Source organism: Lepeophtheirus salmonis, chromosome 1, assembly GCF_016086655.4.
Source record: "Lepeophtheirus salmonis chromosome 1, UVic_Lsal_1.4, whole genome shotgun sequence".
Taxonomy (NCBI): domain Eukaryota; kingdom Metazoa; phylum Arthropoda; class Copepoda; order Siphonostomatoida; family Caligidae; genus Lepeophtheirus; species Lepeophtheirus salmonis.
This window is the reverse complement of record NC_052131.2, coordinates 11,373,554-11,401,009: the sequence shown is the minus strand read 5'-3', so window position 1 is coordinate 11,401,009 and position 27,456 is coordinate 11,373,554. Positions and strand designations below refer to the sequence as shown.

At 29.5% G+C, this 27,456-nt stretch overlaps 1 protein-coding gene and 1 long non-coding RNA gene across 8 annotated transcripts; one reads left to right on the top strand and one right to left on the bottom strand.

Moving 5' to 3' along the window:
- The first annotated feature begins 888 nt into the window (after positions 1-888).
- Positions 889-27,456, top strand: beta-Man (beta-mannosidase). 6 transcript variants are annotated; one of them, XM_071887892.1, is made up of 17 exons: positions 889-949; positions 1,018-1,106; positions 17,369-17,564; positions 17,615-17,891; positions 17,951-18,207; positions 18,290-18,449; positions 18,505-18,623; positions 18,689-18,769; positions 18,834-18,976; positions 19,619-19,807; positions 19,889-20,257; positions 20,718-20,799; positions 20,860-20,937; positions 20,996-21,187; positions 23,925-24,030; positions 26,558-26,751; positions 27,285-27,456. In XM_071887892.1, exons 4-17 carry the CDS (start codon positions 17,674-17,676, stop codon positions 27,419-27,421), a joined length of 2,325 nt encoding a protein of 774 aa, XP_071743993.1. In that variant the 5' UTR covers positions 889-949; positions 1,018-1,106; positions 17,369-17,564; positions 17,615-17,673; the 3' UTR covers positions 27,422-27,456. The 6 variants fall into 6 exon arrangements, 4 of the variants coding, with proteins under 4 accessions (XP_071743993.1, XP_071743985.1, XP_040567064.1 ...); XR_011779811.1 differs by lacking the exons at positions 889-949; positions 1,018-1,106 and adding an exon at positions 12,426-12,608 and having other exon boundaries at positions 20,996-21,165; XM_040711122.2 differs by lacking the exons at positions 889-949; positions 1,018-1,106 and adding an exon at positions 12,432-12,608.
- On the bottom strand, positions 2,844-9,048 carry LOC121116836 (uncharacterized). 2 transcript variants are annotated; one of them, XR_005863957.2, is made up of 3 exons: positions 7,610-8,579; positions 7,153-7,532; positions 2,844-6,041 (listed from the first exon to the last, which is right to left on the bottom strand). It is a non-coding gene; the product is annotated as an uncharacterized lncRNA (long non-coding RNA). The 2 variants fall into 2 exon arrangements; XR_011779821.1 differs by having other exon boundaries at positions 2,844-7,532; positions 7,610-9,048.

Below are 27,456 nucleotides of genomic sequence, written 5' to 3'. Positions count from 1 at the left end.
CATAGTAACCCTGACAATTTGAGGAATGTGTTGGAGGAGATCAACTACATTCAACTCTATTATCGATCCCCAATTCTCCTCTGATTCCAAGAAGGACTTACAATTATAACACTGCAACAAATTCTCAGGATCACCCTCCGTCTTTGATGATTTCACACGAAGGTTTAATCAGGTTTTGAATATAATTGAATTTATTTATGATAGGATGTTTACTACTCAGGAATTAAATAATAATGACAATCGCAAAGGGAAAGAAAATTCATTCTTCAGATTACCAATTTCATAAAAACGGGCCAACTAAAAGAATAACTGAATTTACATAACTGCCTATATATATTTAATATTATTTACTCACAATTTTTTCTCTCTTTTGAAATTGGGATGTGTTTTTTGGCAATACAAATTGAATTACTTTCTTAATTATTACATCATCTAATTATTGCTATATACCTATTTGTTTTTATTATTTCTCAATTACTAATTATTCAAAACAATTATAATATAACTTCTTACCTTAGAAAATATATGAAGAAATATATTTTTAAAAGCCCAAGGATGTTCAATGGAAATTTGGTGGCTCATCACCATAAAAGCATGCTATAACTATTTTTCACATCAAAATGGATTTTTTATGATATTTGTACTCCAGTATTAATTTTTGTCATGTTTAGCCACATTTAGTATCGTCTTTATTTCTTCAAGAAAATAAAAGATATGTTATAGTCAGACGAAACATTTCAAAAAATTGTTTCTTTTAGTATTTGTCTCATAATCGTAATGCAAAAACACTCAGTAAGAAATACATTTTTGCTAGTCACAGCTGACAAAATGAACACAGTGACATGATCTTCGAGTTTTAGCTTGTTTATTCCTCACGATATATTATTCAGTCACCTAAATGCGTTCTTATGTCGTAAAAGTCTTTTGCTAAATCTAAGCTTATTTCAAGGTTCTTAGTTATAGATTATAGTATTCTTAGACAAATTATCGTCCATTTCTTTGAATTATTCAAATTAGTCATTTGGAAACTATGGAAATTGCACTTATATGGATCCCTGTATGTTGAGACAAGTCAGCTATAATCGATTGATATTGCTCTCCTAAATGTGAATATGAAAATATGTATTAATGAAAACTAAGCCATTGCTTAAAAAATTAGCCTTTTTTTAAATTAAATTTTGATACTTTGGTACGTCATATTAACACCTTTATTATTCTCTATTTAAAATGATAACATGCACTCATAGAAAACGAAGCACCCAATATTTGTTCCCTTATCCCAGCACTTTTAATTCTAAATGAATCTCTAAGTACAGATTGCCCACGATAAATTGGAACTACTTTAAACTTCATCCTGATCCATAATGTAGATATTCGAGGTTAAACCATACTAATATAAAAGGTTGCATGAACAATGCACTATAACTTCCACCACAATTGTTTTGACAACAAACAATAGTCATCATGGAACAAACAAAGAGAGACGCCATCCTCGAATTGGCTCGCGTGGGACACAAGCACTCTGCAATCTACAAGCTTCTTAACTACCCAAAGACCACGGTGTATCGGATCTTCAATGCCTGGGAGGTTGCGGGGAAGGTCTGCCGCAAGACCCACAACATGAGAAGTGACCGAATCCGCACTCCCCGCTTCCTTGAAGGCCTCCGGAAGTCCATCAAGGCTTCGCCGGGGACTTCCTTGTTCAGGTTGGCCAAGAACCGTGGAGTGAGCAAGCAGCTGTTCTCCAAGACTGTGAATGAGGACCTCGGGTACAGGTCATACCAAATGGCCAAACAACACATCCTCACGGCATCCATGAAGGCCACCAGGCTCACCAACGGTAAGCGTCTCCTTAATGACCTGAAGAGCCATGGAGGAAGAATTATCTTCTTCTCCGACGAGAAGAACTGGACTGTCGACATAATCTATAACGTCCAGAATGACAGGTACCTTGCCAAGGAGAGAGAAGAGGTCCCTGCGGTTTTCACCACAAAGTTCCCGGCCTCCGTGATTACCCTGGGTGTCATCTGCAGCACGGGTGAGGTGATGCCTCCTTTCTTCTTCAATCCCAAGGAAAGGGTTAACGCGATAAGGTACTGCGAAGTCATGGAGGAGTTCGTCATCCCATGGATGAAGGATACGGCCGTTGGGAGGGAGTTCAATTTCCAACAAGACTCAGCGCCCGCACACATTGCCATGAGGACCACTAACCTCTTCAACTCCCACGACATCACTTTCTGGGATCGCAATACCTGGCCCTCCAACTCACCCGACCTCAATCCGTGTGATTACTACTGGTAGGGGAAGTTGGAGAGGGAGGTGTGCAAGGTCAGCCACAAGAGCATTGCGGCCCTGAAGGGCTCCATTACGAGGGAGTAGAATGCTGTCGATTCCGTGGAAGTTATCAGGGCATGCAAATCCTTTAGGGGCAGGATGGAGAAGATGGTGGCTGCTGAGGGAGGACATGTTGAATAAATTTATAGTTTAATATCATGTCTAACTTTTTCATATTAACAAATACACTCCAAATTCCATTTTTATAAAGCAGGTTGAATTTTAAGATAGTTCCAATTTATCGTAGACACCCTGTATAACGATCGTTTTCGACATTTGAATCAATTTAAAATCTCCCTACGTCAATGGATGAGTTTCTTCAAGACCCCTCATGATTGAATCGTTGTGTGCAAGATTACGCGATGGATATTTGGAAATGAATAAAGGAAAAAGTTAGACCTAAAGCTGTATTTGAATCCAACTTTTCTTAATTGAAGCCATTTCAGAGTTTTAATTAATAAGCGCTGGGATTAAGGAAACAAATTATACTTAAGTTAATCAATACAAAATTTGATATTCAATTCGGTTTATCCTTTATATTCAACAATAATTATAGGTTTAATATGAAATAAAAAATTAATTATATACATTCATAATTAATGGGGAAAAATAATTATAATCTTCAAGCTGAATATCAAATATACAAATTTTTAGCCGTACAATTTTGAAAGATAATTAGAAAAATTAATATTTAGAGATTATACAAATGTATTTTGAAAAACTAATACAATACATTAAAGGGTAATTGACATATATATTATTATGATGGGACTTGTTCATTCCTTAATTTCTACACAACATAAATTTATTTGTTTGAAAATAGCATATTTCATGTGGGTTATTCCACTCCAACAATTCAAAAATTTTAAGAAATATAACTACATATCTCAGGATCGGCTTATTATTTTTTTATGCAACATGTAGATTATACTGTTTCCAGTTTCTGTCAATGTATTTATTCAATTTTGAATTTCAATAATTGGTTGATACGTAAAGGAAATTTGAATACATTCGTATTTTCCTCTTAACAACCGGTTATAATTAATTACATAAAGGATTTACTGATAACTGAACTTGATGAGCATTAATTTGCAGAAGTACTTTACTACTTGAACGTTCTCATGTGATCTCAGCCGTTTTAGAGCCTATACAACCAAGTTTTATAACAATAAAAATACCTTTTCATTAATATTAAAGAAAATAATGAACTATTGAACGTCACAGAAGGACCGTTAAATAACAGGATTTAAACCTTATTGTTTATTAAAAATCTTATCCCTTAATGCCTAATTTGTTTATATATCAGACCCTAATATGTTTAAAAAATATCTTATTATATTGTTATACAAACTTAACTCCATTTGGTAGACAATAAATTAACTATGACAATGGATTAATAAGATAGTTTTTGCTAATTATCCTACTTTTGTCTTCTGTAATCGATAAAAAAAAAAAAAAAGATTGTACAAATAAAACTATTTCAGAGAAACTTTTTGTACCTGTTAGATTTATTTAATTCTAATCAGTATTTATCATTGGCATAGAGTAGTTTTGAGTACAAGTGATAAGTCTTTTTTCATTTTTTAAGCGATTTGATTAAATTTTATGAAGATTTATTGAAAGTTTGTCAATTTTATGTAGTAAAAATATTAATTATGACCCCCAAAAAAAAAAAGTGTTGTTGATTCAATAATGATGCAATATATGACGTCAGTGAAAACGCTCTAATTAATTAATGCCAAAGTTTTTACTTTATTTTAATAATCGGTCAACAATTAAAAGAAATGTAAATGTTTCAAAAACGCTAAAATGCCGTCTTCATATCTTACAAATCTTTAATCCAAATGAGCTCTGTCAATTTCAATATCTACGAAATACTATTGATCTACATTATCTTATATTGATCCAAATACAAAGAAAATGTTGTCCTCTATGTGACTAAATTGTGAAATTGTACTATTGAAATATTAAAATATTGTAAGTTTGAGGCCAATTTATCATAAATAAATTTTTGTCTAAAGTTGGCAAAATCGAATATATTTTCATGAAACAAAAGTTGTCGAAATTTGACTAGAGTCTCACTTCAACATCCACTACTACCTCAATTTTAATTCAATACTACTCAAAATTTGTCTGTAGATTATATAAAGCATTTTAATTCCGAAAATGTAAATTAAATGCATATAGAAGAAATGAATGCAGAGATACAGTCCCTCAAAAAGTAGCTTTCAATAATTTTCTACTCAAATATTCAAGGCCTAATTAAGACATGTGACATAGCAAAGCAGAAAATATGTTTCCATAAACACTTGTTTTAAACGTATCATCACATTAAGCGGCCATATCCAATTTTCAAATTTATAATTGTTACAGAATAGGAAATCTCTTTTAAGAAGTATATTTCAGTTGCCCTTGTCTGACCTCTTAATACCAGTTTTGAATGTAAATAGTTACACTATGGTACAAAAATAAGCATGGAAAATTAACCAGATGTGCACTTATTCAAGACAAAAATTAGCTAATTCTAAGATGCGTGGTTATATATTTTGTAATGTTTGGTCGTTTTGCCGTGAAATGTGTAGAAAGAGTGAATGAACAGTTTGAAACATTTAATAAAATGATTCGTTTTGACAACATTATTGAGAGAAATTTTAGAAAATAAAGTGGTTCTAGGACCCTTTTCCGAGTTTCATTTCGTTAAATTAACACTTTACAGAATCACTACTTTGCCCAACGGACACATTACTGATCGAAAACTTTGCTGAAAAAAATAATAAATATATTTGATAATGATTCATTTTGCAAAACTATGAAGTTATGATTTTTATTTTAAAAGATAAAATGTTTAATTATCGCAATGATTAATCTTGATTAATTAATAATGGATTCATTTTATTATGAAGAGTCTTCAACAATTGGATCGAACCACTATTTGAACCATTGTAACAAAAATCACGACAATCCGCCCAAAAATCACGATGATACCTCTCCGACAATAAAATATAAAGGGTATTTTGTTGTAAGCTGTCGATAATTGGATTTCTTGTGTGACTATTTTCGTATTCTTTTTGCAAGGACTTGTGCTCCTTGTATGGTATAAGTTTGGCTTGCAAAGGCACAGCTTGATAATTTTTAGTGTAGTAGACTATAATTAATAAATGGACAAGTAATCAGTGCAATAATTACATCCTATTGCAACATATATCATCATTAAATATATTCGGTATTTTTTTTGACAAAGCGGTCATTATGCAAAATGACATTCAGCAAAGTGGCTCCTGGCAAAAAAGTTTGACTGCACGCGAAATAAAATCTTTGAAATAACGATATAATCTATTTTGGAATTTTTTTTCTTTCAGTCTAATATTATTTTTTAGTTATGCGAGTATACTTTGCAGCATCTGGATGAAGAAGAGCTACCCCATTAAATCTTTTTGGAGACGCTTCAGCACTCTCATCCTTATTTTCAAAACTGCCTAAATATTGCGAATCAATTGAACACGAGCTATTTCGATGTGTCATTGAGATATCCGACATTGATGTTTCGCATCCATTTGTTGAAGAAATAAGTGAGGATAGACGAGTGTTTCTTCTACTTTCTCCATTATATTCTATATCGTTATCATCTATTACAACCCCCAGTTCAGGCATGAATGAAGTAAAACCATTTTCCTCGTTCCTTCTTCGTTGATCAGCCAAACTTCCATCTGAAAGAAAATGTTTAAACGGATTTATATTTATATTCTATTTGTTTTCTACAAGTTGCAATTTGTATTTAAGCAAATTGTACAAGTTTCAATTTCTTCGTCTTAAAATGCATTATTTGATTAAAACATTGGTCATTCTAACTACCTACAATTACTTAATACTATCATTTCCTTTTGATCTATTAAAATTACATGGTTAATATGTATTTATGAGCAATATATCTGTGGCTTTTGAACTTTTTAATGCTCTACATAATACTTATATTTTACTCATTTTTATATAGATAGTCAAAATTATCCAATTAATATATCGATCGTTTATGGTATATTAAATTATTGCATTATCCGCTTAGTTATTCCTTCATTTAAAGTTATTTAGGTTGCAATTTGTACACAACATATACATACATACCAAGGACAACTAAAGAGGGAAACTAAATATAACAAGAGAAGGGAAGAGTTATTAATACAAATAAATATGTATACGACGTATTTTTGTATGCCTATTGATATTTAATATTATCTAAAAACAATATCAGAAAATATAATTATACAATTAGTTAATATTATGGAGGCCATTAAAATATTTCGTTCATTTTGATGAAGAAGATAATTTCAAAGTTTTTTTTGTAGATGGGATATCGTGAATAATGCTTCTTTTATTATTTCATAAGTGACTATTACGATCGGAGGAAATTTTTTTCATAAAACAATTAAAAAATTTGTATGACATTGTATATATTTCTTTAATCGAATAATTACATTTCAAACATTTTATTTATCAAATATTGGTAGAATTGGTGATTCCATGTAATCTATTCCTATTTTGTCTTATGAAATTAACATTTCTAGACAACTAGAGCATTTTTTTCTTTGAATTAGAGTATGAAATATATCCACAGACAAAAAATACCAAATTTTTGCTGTTAAAATCTAAAGTATCTAAAAAAATATTAGAATCGCATAATATATCTGTCAAAAGTTCACATTCTGCTTTTATTTCTTCACAAATTTCTTTTATGGACAAGTTATTGTATTTTATTAAGTTATTAATACGAATGATTTTTTCAGATTCTATAATTTGACGAATGCCAATATAAAAATGACATACTGTTTTTCTTCTATATTGTCCAAAATGTGCTTCTGATGGATCCGACTGAACTTTTCCAGTAATAAAATATTCAATTTTTTTTTCTTCCAGCAAGTATATTGTTAATTCAGTGAGTGTCAAAGCACTATGTTCAAGGGCAAAACATGTTTCTTTTGAAAGATATGAAGATAAACCCTCTGTCGACCAATCTTTTATTCGTTAATCCTTTGATGGTATTTCTTAAAATATTCTATTGAAATTCTGGAGAAATTTTATTAACAGGAAGTAAAGCAATAATGTCTTCAAAAGGTGATGTAATACTTTTGATGGCTAATACAGTTTTCGTTATTTGTCCATTTTCGAGACCATAAATCTTTCCTCCGCTATATTCCACTCTTTGACTTGTATACACCAGAAATTATATAATAATAAATATTTAATATATATGTATACATTAGTATTCAAAGAATAAACATACCTTCATCTATCATAATATGAATATGTACTGTAGTGAAGTTAACGATTGAGTGCACATTTTTGAATAATAAAAGACACTGTCTAAGTCCAAGATCTACGGTCCTTTCCCCCGTGATTCTACGTAGATATGATATTGAGGAAAGACAAAACAATCTTGACGTAATCAATTCCCGATATAAAAAAAGGAGATAGCTTTTGCCAAATTGATGAAGTTCCAAGAAGAAATGAGGAATAGCGACGATTACTTGGGGTTTTGATTGCCAAGAGGATTTACTCTATAAAAAAGGATATCTGAAATTGCAGCTTTTCCTCATTCATGAATGATTGTTTATCCTCTAATTTATTTAAAATTGACCTTAGAACAATATGGTTGGGTGGAGGAGTTTCTTTCCAAGATTTTAAAAACGATTTAAAGTGGAAAAGACTTTACAAAGTTTTCATTCTTGACATCGGCGTTTGACTTCTTTGTTATTAATTTTGTTTCCTCCATATACTAAAGAAGAAGTAAGGTCGGATTTAATTACTAGGCTGGACAATATTTTGGGAATGTCTAGATCCTCATCTAAATAAATGAAGGCGAGAGTGTCCTTTTGATTTATAATTATAAATCCTGCGGGAATCACTTCATTTTGAATCTTTTTAAAACCTTCATCCAGAGTATTGAAATTATCTTTTCATCAAAAATTCTTGGTTTCCGTTTGTTTTGAAGTACTTGACTCCTTTGATGAAGAAGTACTAGATATTGAGCCATTATTTATTTTATGTGATATATATGAAGGAAAGTTTGAAAATATGTGGGGATAAGCATCTTTTTTTAAATGTTTCGAGACAAAGCTGTAGTATTTCTTTTCACCTTCCTTCCGAGTAGGAGAGTCTCAACTCTCTTTAATAAAATCTTCTTCATTAAAATGCTTAGAGCAAACGATGGAATATTTCGATGGCTTCTAACTTGATTGTCGGTGTACTCTTCAAATCCATATGTCTTTTCTTATGCAGGGTTTTCGTTTCGAATATAAAACTATATTTTTCCCCAATAATTTTTTTTCTTTAACTATCACATTTTCACCATTTTAGTTATTTAATTTTTATTTAAATAATTTAACTATAAATAAAAATGTGGCAATACACAGTAACCAATTTTAAACACAATCACAATGATTTATTAAATGAAAATGAGAATGCTATTCTTTCTAAGTAAAGTTCAAACTTAGATGATATCAACTTGTTTGGATTAAATTCTTATTCCCTCTGTTGGACGCGCTTTTGAAAAAATAAATGTTAGTGACTGTCCATCTCTGCAGTAGACTTTGATACATACAAAGAGCTCAATTTACGGAACTTTTTTAAACTGTTAGTTACGCAACCTTCTACTTTCTGACAAAAACCAAAAATAATACTTGGAATATTCTACTTTAAAAGACAAAATCCCTTTTAAAGATCAGTTTTTAATAGATGTTTATCTTGTAGCCACTTGTTTACTATTAATTGATAATAATCTTTATTGAAGAAAAATGACGTTAATACCGTCTAGTAATAATACCAAAGTAATTAAAGTAATTATCACATCACACGGTCTTGGCAGTGTTAATTAATTTATAAAAATAATGTACAATGTATATTTTTATCTTTAGACCTCAAAAGTTCTCTTTTTTTTACAATAAATAGATTTGGGGAAGCAGGATTGGAGATTGAACGGAAAAATGAACAGCGTTCACACTTTCCGTTCTTTTTTGAAGAAATGAACGGGAAAAAATGAACGCCGTTCATTTTTATTGTTACTAATTACTATTTTCCCGAAAGTTTTTTTTTTACAATTCTTTTTCTTGATTATGGGTATATTTATTATTAACCTTGAGGGTGCCCAAAATATAATAAATATATATTGAAAAATTATAGATCTAACTTAAGGTGTAAAATTATCAGTTTCTATGTAAATTGATTACTTTCTATGAAATGTCTCTCAACACATTATAAGCAAATCACTTGGCTATGCAAGTGTGTATGAAATAGGTTTTCTATTAGAGTATAATTTTCTCATACCCATTCATTTTTATTTTTAATACTTTAATAAAATTTTAATTTTATTAGAAACAGATGGGAAATCTAGTGTAAAATCAAACACATTCATGAGGATGCTTGTAAATATGTAAGGTAGGAATTTGTGTGCCGAAATTATTGGTCTCAGATTATGTATCACGGGGACAAGGATGTTTTGACCAAGTAAGGCGTAGTAAATAAGGTCTCAAATTTCTAAATAATGTAATATATTTACTTCCGATCTTATTTCTCTGGTTAATTAAAAGGCTGATTTTTTTTAAACAAGATCCCTAATTTCTCAAAAAAGTTGAGGTTACAGCAAAGTTTCCTCTTCAGTAATGATAATCATTGGTATTTACAGAAGTGCCTTATTTTCAGGGGATAGCTACAGTTTCAGGGAACATATATAAATTTAAAGTATCAAGTTTTCGACGTTATGAACAGGATCGTCGCCGTGGAGTCTCTAAAACGCAAATATATATATTTTGTAGGGAAAACCTATAACAAGGGTTTTATTTTATATTTTAATACAATTTATATTAAAATTTAGCAAAGTTTGTCCGTTTCTCTGACTGAAGGGGGCCCATTTTGACGAACTTGTGCTGCTAAATTTTAGCCCCTCATATTGAAAAGGAAAGGGAAGTACATATTTGATGCATCAACATAAAAACAAGCTTGAACAAAAATTAAAAAATAATAATTTATTTTTTTACATCCTATATACACACAACCCAATATTTAAAAGACATATAGGAGTCAGTTATATACATTATACTAAAATTTGTGGGATAAGTTAAAATCCCAGGATTTTAAATTATAGTTTTTAAACTTTTTTGATTTAAAAAAAACTTAAATTGGCCCCGACATGGTCCTTCAAATAAAATCTATCAATTTATCATTCTTTAATTACGAAAATCATTTTAGGGTACATAAAGTACAATTTGTGGCACACCCAAAAAGTTAATAAGAATAATTTTATGATTCAAATGTACAAAAATTTGTCAATGAATATAAGTTTAATCCCCACTCAATCTTGAGAAAATTCATTCTAGCTTATTTTTGTCTGGGACCCACAAATATAAATTTGAATAAATGACTTTATATGAAATTTGGGGAAGATTATGAGTTGCTAAAGCCCAGTACATCATATTAAATAAAATAGGGGAGTACTCGTTCATATTTATAATTTTAAAGCAAAGTTTATCAGAGCTTAATACTAATAACTCCTACCAATACAAGGTCATGGGCATCTCTAGCTATCTCTAGGTGCATGAGACTTCCATGACAAGGTACTCTCTCTAGTACACTTATATTCGCAAGATCTGACTTTACTGGATTTATTGCCATGTTGTAGGAATATTAGTTTTTATCGTTCCCACAAAACTTTATTCTTCCATGTTTTTTTTTCACACTTAAGTAATATTATAATACAGTATCGAATAAAATACAATGTAGATTTTAATAATATGTAATTTATTTAAAAAAAGTGAAGAAATAATATGACAGTAATAGTCTGCGAGTATATAAGATATAAATAGTGGTGGTATGAATGACTTATTTGGCTAACTAACAAATGATTTCGGGCCTTTTTTCTGTTTCATTTTGGAGGAAAGGTTGCATGATACAATAAAGATAACGACGTGATGACATAAGGCCTAACGTCATCTTCAATGTCTCATGTAACCAATATTCCAAAAAGAATTAGAAAATGTCCCCAAAATCATCTGGTAGTAAACCAAATAAGTCATACATACCAACGGTTATTTATCTCTTATGTACTCCCAGAGCTTTGTGCCAGACTATCACTATCATATTATTTCATCACAATTTTTAGAATGAATTACATTAATATATTTCGTAAAATTAAAATCCGACATAGTTTTTTTTCGGTACTGTATTATAATATTGCTTACTAATATTTTATCAAAAGAGTAGTTATACATTTGTATTTGTGTATGATAGCCAAAATTTCTTCATATAAATAATAAAATGACCAATATATATATAATATAAACGATAAGGGGTCAACAAGATTTTTTTCTCCCTTCGCAGAAATTATTTTGTTAATTCAGTTAAAATTGTGAATTCATGGTGCCTGGGTAGTTCGTTAGGGACCATAACTTATGATCTATAGCAGGCATGAACAACATCCATGATAAAGAGAGCCAATTTTTTCAGGTCTATCACCGGTGGGACACTTGCCCACGGACTTCAAATAACTTGATATAACAGACGCTACAAATGATTGGCAATAAGAACACATATATATGTAATGAAATCGGTATGTTTATGGCACAAACATACAACTATTTTCAACATATAAATGCATATTAACATATCCAGTTTCTGAACGTTTATTGGTTGAAGTAGAGTTAGCTCTTTGTAAGGTGTAAACCATTTTCAACAATTATTGAGTAATAACTCCATGGTGGTGAAGAATTGTCCCAGAAATGGTTAACAATTGACCTTTTCCTATATCTTTTCTTTATGAAAAGTTGCAAGATACAATTAAGCTAAATACGTGAATATCTTAAAGTAGATAAAACACAACATTTGTAATTTTTTAAATTCTTAAGATTTGAATATTTATTATCCGTGTGCCTTCCTAAGCCAAGCGGCCAAGTAAAAATCCTTGTCACCGTAATAAATTTTTTTTTTCTATGGGTTTCCCGAAAATTGTATGATTAATTATATCTAATTATAAACAAATGTAAAATTGACATTTGACTCCGAGGATTATCAAACAACACTATTTAAGAAAAAGAAAAACTGAGAGAAACAAACACTCATATTATTCAAATTGAGTAAACAAAACACACATTTCATCAGTAGAGTGAAAGATGTCAAATGTATCAGCACTGTTTTTAGCATTTTTGATAACTTTTCTTCCGTTCTATAATACTTCCATCATTGACTTATCAAAGTATTCATGGACTTTATCACAGGAATCATTGAATTTAAAGGTAGGAATATGTTATATATGTTGGTAAATTATAATCGCAGTTCCAACCTCTGCCTATATGACTCCACAATTATTTTCTGTGTTCAAGTTATCCGAAAATGTTCAATAGTAAATCTATTATTCAAAAAATACAATAAATAATAGAATATAGGTCAATGAGTTCGTGAGTAATGAACTATAAATATCAAATAATTGATATTAAAATAATGTAATTTGCGGAACTTTTCATACTTTTGTAACAATAAAACCTCATCAGAATTTTGTTAAATTTTATTTTTTTAAATAATTAATGATTTCAGTGCTCATTGCTCTATATTAAATTCTTATTTTTGTTTCTTTACTGCAAGCCACTTAAACAAATTACACAAAAATATCATGTCAAAAGGAAAATGCTCTATTTTCATTATATTGATACCATCTTCAAACGTCTCTTTGAGTTGAGGAGAAGATATAAAAAATATGTTTTCCATTTTTGAAAATTTGCTACTTCAACATTAATACAAGAGCCGTAGAGTTACAATAACAGTTTGCTCGGGAGTTTAAAGTGTAAGTCCTTGTTGGACTTGGAGTAGAATTGAGGATTGAGTAATTCGATCGTTTATACTTTATATCCTTACTATATAAGGAGTAAAACTTGTGTTTATTTCTTTCCTCTTCCCCCTATTTGCAGCTGATTTAATAAAACTTAATGACAGCTAAACTGTTTTCGTTTCAAACATTCTTCAAATTGCTAGGTGATCATGTTCATTTTCGGTATATTTTATGTACTACTGATTATAATAATTGATGCCAGGGTGCCCCAGTTTTTGCCTGAGCGTTTTTAAAAATTTAAATTTAATTTCGAATCTTTTCTTTTAAAGATAATTAAGTATGTATTTTTTAATTTTTTTTTCTCAAATGATATTTTTTCTGGCCCTAAAAAAAGGCTATATGCAATACAAATACAGTAACTAATACAATTTTGCTTACAATCTATCATAATCTAATATAATTAATATCCACCCATTTGATCCATTTTACTTTATCCTTGATTTAAGCAGACAAAGTTTCACCATGTCACAATATTTTATGAGCTTTTTTACGGACGTAATAAATTGCATCGAAATTGAAGGCAACGTTAACTTGGAAGCTCATATTTGCAAAGTTTATTACATAAAATGGACAAATTAATTTCAAATAAATCTTGATGAAACTTCATCATGTGGCTTTAAGAATAAAAAAAGACTTAACACCTGTATTGAATACTACTTTATGCCAATGATAAACAATGATATTAAAATTAAATCAAATTAATATGTAGTGAAAATCCCTAAAAATGGCAATATTTGTAGAAATAAAAAATATTTTTTGATCGATTAGGGACGATCAATGTTGGATAATTAGAGAAAAATATATTATTGTTTCCATTGTTATAGTTAACTTATTGTCCCCAATATAGAAATAAAATTGTAGAACGATGTAATCGCATAATTTTAACACATATTAGGGTCAGATGTATAGTAAATCTAGGGATTATAGGGATATATTTTTGATACATAGTTAGATTTAATTCTTTTTATTTGTTCGTCCCATTTCGATGTATAATAGTTCGCTATTTTCCATATATTGATATAAAACTTGATTATTCAAAGCCCCAAAATGACGGACGCTGATATCATATGAATATGTTCTAATTGACCATTATATAGTGTGAACTATATAAATCATTTGTTTATAGTTTATATCTATTCAGTGAAAAAACAATTTTTGAAAAGGATGAAAAATGTAACAGGATGCTCTATTTTCAATTTGCTCGATATTAGAACTTCTAATATATTTTTTTGATATAAAACAGTATCAGTTTTCAAAATAAAATAATATTTTTCATTAAAAAAATAAAGAGTCTTGCTGTAGTTTTATCTTCAACATCATAAGTAAAAGAAAGAAACATAATTAAAGAACATCCTCGGATGATTAATTTCCATTGACTGGAAGATCAAGATATCATACACAATTTTGCATCTTGTATGGGACTTTAAAAAGACTCAAAAATAATATATTCGGTTATATCTTTGATTTTCTCTTCTAAATGTTGTATAAACCTTACTTCTTATTGATTTTCTTAATACAATTGGTAGGTAAGTGCAAAAAGTAGAGAAGAATAACAGTTCTAAGATTATAAACGGAAAAAGGTTGATTTTATCTTTCTTTTTTTCTTTTCTTTTAATTCTTAAAGGTGTTAACATCTCGTTCTGAATGATAAATTCCACCTAAGTTAGTGTTATTTTAAATTTTTGAAGGCTGTTCAACATACCGGCAGGTCGTATTATTTTCAACTATAGCTATAGGTGTGTGTAAAATATCAAAGTGTAGAGGCACTTACAATTTTTATAATCGCCTATTAGGCACCTTTATGGAAGGGTGGCGACGGAACGACGTCTAGCACTAATAAAAACTGAATTTAGCTTATTCGTTTATTCTTTTTTATATTCATACTTCAAAGCAAAAATAATTGTAAGATACAAAAGTGGTCTAAAGTGTAAAATTATGTGATCTATAAGTTAAATCTTATTACATCTATAGTACATTGAAAACTAATATTACGATAAGTATAAGTCTAGTTATTTGTTCTTCAAAACATATTATTTAGTTTAATTTTCCTAATTTATATTTCAAATGCATTGTTTAAAAACTGTTGGAACTGTTCCTTGCTACGGGGATCATTGAAACATTTCAAGAGTTGTTTTCAAATATAGTTGGTAGAGAACTACTGACTAGTATAATCTATAAATAAATTCAAACAATAGCAAACACATTTTTGTATGTTGTGTCAAATTTTGCCTTTTGTTAGTCATAGCTCATAATCAAGAAGAGAATGAGTTACTAATGTTTCTGGTTTTCCTTTTATAATTGGTCTGACCTAACTAAAGTATCTAAAAATCCTTTGATAGTTTTCACATCTGTAGAACGGGCGACAATAAAGTAATGAACCTCTTCATTTGGTAAATTGCACCCTGGGCTTCTGGGATTTGTGCAGGATAACCGTGGAACCTAGAAAAAGGGTAAAAAGTAGGCCGCCACTTCAAAGCAACCCCCTATCGAATCGTCTATGCTTCAGGTCAATATATTGTAAAGTATAAACTTGGGGGTTCAAGGCAGATTAAAAAGAAAAACTGCACTTCAAGAACTATATAGGACTCTTCTTAATTTTTAATACTTTTTTACAATGGCAGCTTCGACGGCTGCTATTGATATTCAACGTGTTTTTTTTGTAGATGACAAAATTAAAGACGGATCCTTAAATGGGCAAGTCCTATCTGTCGATGATACAGATTCGTATATGAATAAATAAATACATATACTGCAATTGTGGAAATTTTTCTTAAATGACAATTTTTTTAATGGCAATTTTTCTAAGGGCGATTTTCCGATGGCAATATTCCTGTTTCAGTCTTCCTAGAACTCTTTAGAATATATACATATTCGAAGATAAGTTTTGTTCCTTATAGTCTCCGAAGAAGTAACTGATTTAATAAAACGTCATGACAGCTAAACCGTTTTCCGTTCAAACATTCTTCAAATTGTTAGGTGATCACGTTCATTTTCAGTATATTTTATACAGTACTGATTATAATAATTGAGGCCAGGTTGCCCCAGTTTTTGCCTGAGCGTTACTTGGGTAAAATAAAATGTGCAAGGCTATTTTTTTCTTTCATTTTTAAAAATTTGAATTTAATCTCGAATCTTATTTTTTTTAGATAATAAAGTATGTGTTTTTTAATTTTTTTTTCTTAAATGATATTTTTTCTGCCCCTAAAAACAGGCAAAATTAAAAAAAAAGTAAATTTTTTAAATTATATCTCCTACAAAGCAAATTACTATAGCAAAATATTGATATCTGTGTGTCTTACTTTTGGTCGTGCAGATTAATTTTTTATCCAAGAGTATCTAAATAGGAGTTTCTTATCATTTATGAAATATCAAGAACTTGAAAATAAAATTTTAAGATTAAATCAGAAAATGGAAAAACAATCTTAGGAATAATACTTGATTTGGGGTTTGGATTAAATAATTTAGAGTTAAAAACCAGAGTGCATGAATTGAACATCCTACGTCTTGATTATTTTTTTATTCATTATGATTTTTTGTACTGATATCTAATTCTTCAGCTTAATTGGATATTTTTTGAACTACTTTTTTAAAGACAAAAAAAAAAGTTTTTCAAACTAGGTCATAATGCACACCTTATAACTTTTATTTTTCTTTTGTTAGCAGTTTCCGAAAGCAATGTTTCATATCAGTATATTTAAAATCTTCATCGTAACATTTTGTGTAATTATTAGTGTTGAGGCATAATCAAAGATCGAATTTATTTTTTTATTTTTGTCTTTAGTTATTTTTTATCCATGTAAAGCGATATTTCGATCCAAACCGCGGTATCAAACCGTTAACTGATGTCTTGATAAAAAATTATGGAAATTCCTTTTTTTAATGATCATATTTTTATAATGACGTAGTGGATCTGCAAGTGCGGATTCCAGTATCATGTTGTTCCAATACTGTTTTAAATGAGTCAGTACTTACTATAGTACCTGTATACCCAACAACACCAATTAATCTCAAAGTTTGCAAAATTAAAATTTAAAACTTTTGACATTACTTTTTTTTATTACTTAAAATTTAATCCCTAATTTATCGTCAAAAGTAAAATGATATAAATTGGTGCTCTATTTTTATTTTTGATATATATCTTCTAGATTAATATTCTTTCTCAATTTGTAGGTTTCAAACCTTAAAATCCCATCAGGTGTTTATTCTGACTTGATTAAAGGAAACGTTCTTCCACACAATCAGAATTTATATTTTAGATTTAATGATGAAAAGTATCGATGGATTTCGTATACAAATTGGACCTATTCTGTAAGCATTAATCTGAGTACAGAAAGAAACTTTACAAATGTATTTTTGAATACTAAAGGTATGAAAATAATGATATATTAATTATTAACTCATAGATAAGTTTTGTAGGTATTGACACTGTATCAAATATTGTATGGAATAATCAAATCATTGGTACAACTCGTAATATGTTTAAGGAATATTATTTTCCAATTAGTAAAAAATACATAAAACATGGGGAAAACAACCTCGAAATTCAATTTGAGTCGCCTATAAAGTATAGTCAAAGAATGTCTGATAAATATTATTCAAAGTATGGCTACAAAGTCCTTCCTGAGTGTACACCACATGAATATCGAGGGGAATGTCATGTGAATTTTATTCGAAAGATGCAATCCTCATACGGGTATGATGTCAATAATCCTAACATTTAGGACAATTTCAAAGTAAAGTTTTTATTTACAGATGGGATTGGGGTCCAGCCTATCCTTCAATGGGTATTTGGAAGCCATTGTATTTGATATTATCAAACGATTACATAAGTATCAATTCCATCAAATGGAAAACGAGTTTGAAAAGAAATACGTGGAGAGTTAAAATTCAAACCATTATACTTACTCAATCTTCATATCTAACGGGAAAATTACAATTAAAAATGGCTGAGTTAGGAATTGCTAAGACCCTAGAGGTTGGTGGAAATACGGACTCATCCATATTTGAAGGTATCCAAACAGCGGTTTATTATATTAAGGAATATAAAATATACGTTTTTGAAATAAAATAAATTTATTTTGTAATAAAAAGGTTTGAGCGAGCTTAAAATCAACACCACAATGGAATTTGATGAAAAATCAGTTCAAATGTGGTGGCCTAATGGTTATGGCCAACAAAAATTATATAACTTTTGTGTCACATTCTTTTCAAACACTTCAAAAGTTTCGAAAGAGATAGATGTTGCCTTTAGGTAGATATTATTTTAATACATATTTATATCAATATATGACTATATAATTCTATAGATCCGTCAAATTAGTTCAAGAGGCTATAACCCCCAAAGGGCTTTCATTTATGTTCCAAGTCAATGGTCAAAATATATTTGCTAAAGGGTCAAATTGGATTCCATCGCATATTTTACCTGGTTCGAATTTGCTCTTCTTATATTGTACTTTTAAATAGTATGTATAATATTCATTTTATTTACAGAGAACCTTGAACAGGATCGAATAATTCATCTTCTTGAAGGAGTTAAAAAGGCTAATATGAACATGTTACGTGTTTGGGGAGGTATACATAAAAATGTGCATGGCTATATTACAGCCCCTTTCACTATAAATTGCAAATATCCTAGGTGGGGTTTATGAATCGGATAGATTTTATAAATTGGCGGATAGTCTGGGTATCCTGATATGGCAGGACTTTATGTTTGCTTGCTCTTTGTATCCTTCTGATAAGGATTTTCTTATTGATGTCAAAGAAGAAGTAATTCAACAGGTGAAATGAATTTATAATTTAAAACAATTGTCATAATTATAATGATGTATTTTCTCATGACATAAATAATTATGGTGCCCGATAACTTTGCCTTAAAGTCATTTTGTCTCAAGGATATTTCTCCTTTATATATAAATAAATGAGGTTTATAAGTCGTTATTTTTTATTTTTGGATAGAGTTGATGTTTCCTTTGAGTCGTTTCTAGTATGAATGATCCATCATCTCTAATGATAATTACTAACAGAGAAGTAATTAGTAATTATTCTATTCCAATCGTGGCCGTGTTTATTTATTTTTGTTTTTCTTCTTATACTAATTGTATTACTTACTTTGTCTATGATTCGAATTCACTTGATAGTTAGATTTTTTTGGTGTATGTATTGAAATTTTAAATCATGATGTGTTTTATATTATACTACTTACATATTTTGATTAAAAATTCCAAAGGAACATAAATTTAACCCAAATAGCAAAAATGACCAATAAATCTCATTTATTTATATATTAAGGCGAAATATCTTTGAGCCAAAATGGCTTAAGGGAAAATATCCTAAGGTCGAATTTTTTATGGCAAAATACTTAAAGACAAAATTACCGTGTGCCATTCATTATATTTTAAATATTTTGTTTCAATGTTCAAGGTCCGACGACTTCAATACCATGCCTCAATTGCTATTTGGGCAGGTAACAACGAAAATGAGGCTGCTCTTTCAGGAAATTGGTATAATACTCTTTCAAATTTCAGTATATTCAAAGACGACTATAATAAGCTATATGGTCAAACAATTCAAAATACTGTTCATATTGAAGATTTCTCAAGACCTTTTGTAGTAAGGGACCTTGTTCAAATATATTTTATGCACATATTGATAAATAATTTTAAAATTCTATGATCCTTTGGACCCATGTAGAAATCTAGTCCTTCGAATGGTGATGGACCATCTAGTCTTGAGAAAGACTCTGTCTCACCATATAACTCCATTTATGGTGATACTCATTTCTATGACTATTACTCGCGATTTTGGGATTCAAAATCATATCCGAGTACGAGGTTTGCCTCTGAATATGGGTTTCAATCTGTGTCTTCTTTAGAGGATTTGAATAAAGTAACTGAACCGGACACTGATTTAAAAAATGTGAATTCTAATTTTTTCGTGAGTCGAGAACATCATCTTGGAGGTTTAATACAACTTAAAAGTCAAATAGAGTCTTATTTGGGCTTGGAGGAGTCCCAACTCAAGAATCGACATGGTGTTGAAAGGTTTATTTACTTTAGTCAGGTATTTATACTCTAAAAATATATACTAAAAGCATTACTAGGGTTGGGAATTTTGTTAAAGTTTATTGAACACGCCTGCAATTGCTACCTGCATCCTCTGTTTCATTCGAGGAGCAACTCGTTATTGAGAATAAATAATAAAGACTTGTGATGGAATGGATACTCGTACTTGTAGCAACTGCTCTTTTTTATTTCTTTTTAAACTAAATTTTTTTCCCTCAACAAAAATCATACAATGTTAAGTATTTGTGAATGTAGGCCAAGATACATGGGCAAGAGCGCGCTCGGGATTTTAGAAACAAAAAAAAAAGAAGTTCTTTCTATATAAAAAATCTGTTCAGGTTGCAATTACAAAAAATCTTAAGCTCGTCTAACGTCATATTATCTACAACTCTACTAATGCTTTGCTTACAATACATTTTGAAATAATAATAATATATAATAACAATATGTTGATTTAGATATATCAAGCAATTGGTTTAAAAGTTGAAACTGAGCATTATTTACGGAGTAAATATACATACGATGAATCTACAAGCGAAGGTTACTCAAAATTACGTAACATAGTATTAGGAAGTATCAATTTACTTTTTTATGTTACAGGATTCACAATGGGTGCTCTTTATTGGCAATTAAATGATATATGGCCTGGAATCTCCTGGTCAACAATTAATTATGAAGGTTTGCTACTAAAATATACAAATTTACTACATATAAACAAATAAAACCAATATATCAGGGTCTTGGAAGATGGGACATTACTACATAAAAAAAACATTTGGATCACCCCTGGTATCCCCGTTATTAGAAGAAAATCAAATTAAATTGTTTATTATGGATGAAAAAAACATTTTGGAACCACTAAAGTCCATTATTCAAGTGATTGTTCAACGCTGGGATTCATTCCAAGTTAATAAAATTCAAATTCCGGGTAATTGAGGGATATATTTATACCTAAAAATATAAAAAGTAGTTGATTATGTGTTCCAAGAGTATAACTAAGGCCCCGTCCAAACGGCAACGTTTTAATACGATGCTTTTTTTCATATTGAAAACATTCTAAAATTTTATGTCCACACGATAAATAAATTTGCTTAATCCGAGTCGGTTATGAATGTTGATGCATCTAATGATAATCTTATTATTAATTAGTATAGAAGAGAAAATGAGCACATTTAGCTTGTAAAAATTAGTTCTTTTAAGTAAAACGGAACGCTGACCTCTTGTGGTTACAAGCCCTAACCGTATAAATATTTCGCATTTTTCCACAGAAAACGTTTCTGTGTTATATATGGGTGTATTTTAGTTTTTGGTTCATAATTCTTAAATTTTTAATTTTTAAAAGTTAAATTTTCTATTTATCCACGTAAATGTAGTCTTAACTATGGTTTATCACATGTAAAAGTTTTGTTAAATTTATTGAAGTTATTGAATTGGAGCAATATATGCATAAAAAATATTTACGGAAAAGAATCATCAAATTAAAAAATATACTATATTTAAAAAAAAAAAAAAGAATGATTTTTACATTAAAAAAGCAAATACATAACACATATCATAAACATTTTAATTTTTGAAAATTCTTAGAATTCCACAATTAAATTTTTTCTTATCGAATCCTGTTTTGAGAATTTTTGTTTTGAATTTTTACGATCTTTGTAGGATAGATCCAACTTTTGAGAATGAAAACAATTAATAATCCAAATAAAATTAATTTATTCTTTGTAAAATTTTAAGTTTATTTTAAATACGCGTTTATGTTTTACATGTAATCATCCAATCATTAATGCAATTTAAAAGTTAAGAAACAACAACATTTTAAAGAAATTGGTTTGAAAATTAATAATTTTTTTAATTTTTTTTGGCCAAATAAATTTATTTGAAGCATGAACAATGAGGGTGTAATTTAGAAAATGTATTTGTTTCTTAAAGGAATGGTTCAGCTGTAATATCAAATTGAATTTAATTATATTAAGGAAAGAATCAATATAAGATCGATAAAATAATTATAAAAACTACATTGTTTATATATTTGGATTTATTTATTTCATTTTATACAATATAATTTATTAACAAATTTTAAAAAAAATCAGCACTTGCAGCTGAACTTGACTTTTTCAAACCAAATACTCTTCTGTAAATAAAACCTTTAAATGACATTTTCGGAGGATTGCATGATCGCATATAAAGTACCGGGTGAGGCGAAAATATTTTTACAATTCGTTTTTGCTACGTAAATCAAGGATTTTGTGAATGGGGTAAAATTGGTCCGGTGAAATACTAAAAAACAAAAAAAAACAATAGATCTTTCTAAGTGTCGAGAAAATGCTATCTGATCGTGACTAACGAATTTTGGCCGCGCACTTTTGGACATTGGCAAGAAACCATCGAGGATAAGTTGTTACCATGGGTCCAGACCAACTACCCGGGCATGAACGTAGTATTGTAGCAGGATGGTGCACCTGCACAAACTTGCAAAAAGGCCCAGAAGTGGTTGGAGGACAAATTGCTTATGTGGCCAAATAAAATGTGGCCCCCTACTCACCAGATATCAATGTATTGAACTTCAAATTTTGGGTGTATTTTAAGTCCAAAGCCTGCACCGTCCGTCACCCAAATATCAACAACCTCAAGGACACCGTCAATTAGCACTTGGATGCCATGTGTGAGGACAAAATATGCAATGGGTGCAAGGCCTTCTATGGCCGCCTGTAAGCCATCATTGCTAAAAAGGGGGTTTACATCGATGATTAGGGTAGTCAAGACATCATATAGGTTATTTTTATTTTATTGACATACCCTCTTACAACTGGTTGCTGAAATACATATTGATAAAGTTCTAGATTGAAAGTGTAAAGATTTTTTCGCTGCACCCAGTATAACTATATATAATAATTAATTTAAAATTTTACCAAATATATATTAATTTTTCTCTGAATTTTTATAATTTTCCGTTACAATTTTTTTAAAAAGTTTTACATTTTTTTAGTGCTACACAAAAAAGTGTTGCTCACTAGTTAGACCCCGGGGTGGGATCAAATGGTTGTACCTGCCAGTTTTTTTTTCTTCGCTTTAAATTTTAAAGATTATATTTCAATTTTAAATTAATGCTTCCAAGAGAAATTATTAGGTAAGGCACGTTTTGCTGACAAGCAGACATGAAACATTTGAAAAGTTTACCCAATTTTTTGATAGAAACCTTCAATCGTATAAGTACACCTGTTTGACTCCACTCTACCCTATAGCTTTAATGCAAAGTAGCGAAACGCTAGGATTATCCTGAAGAAATACATGCTTTTAGTGTGACCTTTTTTTCAATACAAGTTGTTTGTTCTTATCCCATATGCTGTATACAAATTTTTCTTCCCATCGCTGAATTTACCTTGTTAATTCAGTTATATGTATGAATTCATGTAGGCTGCATAGTTAATTATGGAATAATATTCAAACATACTTGATTCCCTAACAGACAAAACAAGTATGGCTACGACTATTACCTTTTACAACTATTGATCACGTGGTCTTGGTTTTGCGAATTTATTCTAAAGCTTTACTCCTACTCTTTTTACATTATCTAATAATATAAAAATATGAAAAAGTAGAATAGAAATATATAATATTTGTGCAAAGAAGGAGTGACATATAATTAATCTTTCACTTTCTTTCAGTAAAAACCCGGATTTATGAAGTCAAAACATTCGATTTGGATCATCTTTTGAGTCTAGGGAATTGTGGAGAGAGTGGAATATTTAGATTGAACTACTGTTATATTGGGTAAGGTTCTAAGATATTTTGCCGAAATCAATTACACCAAATGACAATTTATCGATATAAATTTCAGCAAATGACAATGCCTCGATAAAAATTTCAAAAATTTATGAACATTTATGTTTAATAACATTTAATACCAGTAGAAACCTGGAACTAGACGCTAATTCGTTCCTCAAGAAGCGTTTTGAAGCGATATAGTCAAGTAATGAGTGCTGTTCGTGCTTTCTATTCATTTTTGAACGGAAACAAATTGAACAATATTAGTTTATTAGTGTTGTTCGACGAAATTGTGTGTGCGTCAAATTCTCAGCATTTAAAAAAGAGTCATCTCAAACTAGTTGGCAATTTTTGTTGGTGCAATTTGAATAGTATTTTTGTAAAACTTGGTTGTTTAAAACACCAAAATGGACGACATTATCAGTGATGACGTCACATAAAAACGCTTCATAGATACAACTTTTAGAAATAATATTCATATTAAGAAAATAAATATTTTCTAAAACTACCTACATTATTTCCCATGTTCCATGCGACGTCATTTATGCTATGTTGCCATGTTATTCAAGTCCAAGTAGTTTTAAGTTAATTCACCTCCCTCTTCAACGAGGATAAACGTAGTTTTAGGCCGGATATCCCACTTCATACGTTGAAACGTTGTTTGCAAATGCCCCTTAATTGTTCCCTATTTTTCTTAGTATTAATGAAAAAAGGGGGGTTTTATTGTTATAAAACTTATAAGCATAAAAAATGGCTGATATTAATAGTGCTGGCGTCACATGAAAATGCTCTATACATTAATTAATTAATTTTTTCAAGGTCTTAAATGCACATATTGTATTTATATACATTAGAAAAAAATTATGATTATAATCAATGTTTACTTTATACTTTATCTGGAATAATTTAACATAATAATATAATCAATTATCACATCCTTTCAAATATATATATAGTATATATTTAATTTTAACATTAACTCTCTTATAGTCATCATTAAATACGATTGTATATTTTTTTTTTTGTATAATAAATCACATTTAAGTTGTATATAATGATATAATCGATTCTTAAAAAATTGAGTTTTAAATATAAATTATTGATTTGAGTCGAGTTCGATTTTTGAACATTGAGTCAAGTCGAGTATGAGTTCGAATAAAGGCACCAGGAAAATAAAAAAAATATTTCTTATTGAATTGATAAAATCTAAGTTCAATAGTTCAGTCAGTTTGACTACTTCATTTGGGTTGTAGTATGGCATTGGGTATGATCAAACAAAAAAATAGATATTATCTGCAAAATTGATGTGAAAGTCTGTAGCTTGTTGTTTAAACTAGTAATTAAAAAATAAATAAATTGGTGCATGTGGAACCTAATTTTTATAGTGTCATATATGTGAAAAACATACCTTTATCTGTATTTTATATTTAATAATATTATGGAACAACGTAGCCCTCGGGAAAAATTATTCTCTTGAACACAATATGTTCACGTCTAGGTCGTTCCTAGAATAGGAAATTATACTTCATGTATATTTACTTTAAAGACAATTCCTAGATCAAGATGAAGTAAATATTAAACTATAACTTAAATTCAATCAGTCCAACTCCATCTGACCAATTAAAAGAACGTTAAAAAAATAAATATATATATTATGATTAATAGAGATTTATTAATTTTCCTGCAAGAAGGTGCCACACTCTGTATCATATTTACAAACTTATATAAATAATCAACTATCATACTTTATTACACTAATCAACAAAAGTTCAACTTTTTTTTACCTTTGATCGAGATTGTGTGTTCTTAATTTCTTTTACTCCTAAAAACATGACTTTTATAACACAATTTTTTGCATTTTGTGGCAAGGAGAGACAAAATATTGTTTTCGCATCACCTACATGATTTAGCGTATTTTTGGCCTTAAAATGATCTAAATTAAAAACAAAAACATACAATTTAGTTTGTAGTTACATATTTCCATATTAAAAAAATCTTATAAATATTTTTCTGAATCGGGGAAAATGTTTTGTCAGTACAAAAAAAATTGTTGTAATGTAAAAACATACAACTTGATTAAAAAAAAAGGAACGCCTTAAAAAAGTTATTATTTTAAAAGTTATATAAGATTTGTTGCTAAAAAATAAAAAGGCTTCTTTAAAAAAAATATTTATTTACATTTTAGGAGTATTATTTCAAAAAGTTGTATTTATATAATAGCAACTGAAAGCTAAAAATGAGGGGAACATTTTTTTTATAAAATTGACAAAGCTGAAAAATTAAGTGCTAATTACATCAAAGAAAAATCTCCCCTTCAAAATGAAAACCAAATTTATAAGGAATTAGTCCATAAAAATGTAGAAATAACTACAGATGAGATTAATTTATACTCGAATATTTCGAGTTTTAATGATTTGAGTTTGAATTTAGTCGAGTTTTCAAAATAATATTTCGAAAGAATTTATGTAATTTTCAGAGTTTTTTTTAGCTCCCAATTATAGTTCTACATAATCGTTATTATATTGAAAAATAGGTTTACTCTCATTCAAGATGATAATATTTTGTCCTCAAATGGCGTGCATACCATTCCTAAACAACTCATCGGTTTAAGCAGCAATCCTATGCTTTCTATAGAAAATATAAGATCTAATATTACGGATTTGAGAATTGTGGAAATGACGATTAAGTCCAAAGCTCCCAGCATATTTGTCTTCCTTACAGCTAAAGGTATATGTACAGGGTGTTGCTGATAGGTCAGTAAAAAATTTAAAGTCTTTTAGATAAAACCAACTACAATTAGAACACTTTAATTTTATTACTGATTACTTATAACATTCATTTACAAAGTTAAAGTCCAAATGGTTTAGATCTGGTCAGTTTGGGGCCCAGAAATTGTAACATTAAATTACAACTCTGGTTGTGTGAATAAGTGCACTCCCATGTTAAAAGGTGAAAGACCTCCCATTGGCAATGGTATTTATCCAGGGATTTACAATGAACTTTACGATGACAAATTAGACAGCAGCCCTTTTGAAGAAGTTCGATTATTGCACTTCTTTTGCCTTGTTCCACCATTGATATATACTTTTGATGGAATAGTAGTAGTTTGAATTACGCAACCTCTCCGTTGTTTTAAATCTAGAATGATAAATGTGCGTGTGAAGGATCTGAAAGGCTTTAAATTTGGTGCAAATATATCTGCAACATCCTCTAAATTTGTATTTTATTCAATATAATTAATAAATTTTTTTCCTATCTAGGTTTTCAAGGAGAATTCTCTGATAATGGATTCTTTGTAATGGAAAAAGAAATGTATATTACGTTTGTAGGTCGAAAAGCAATTCTTAACTTGGTGGAATTTGAAAATTCACTCTTAATACAACATTACAAAAAATGAATAAATAATACCAATAAGTTTGACAGACTGATAAA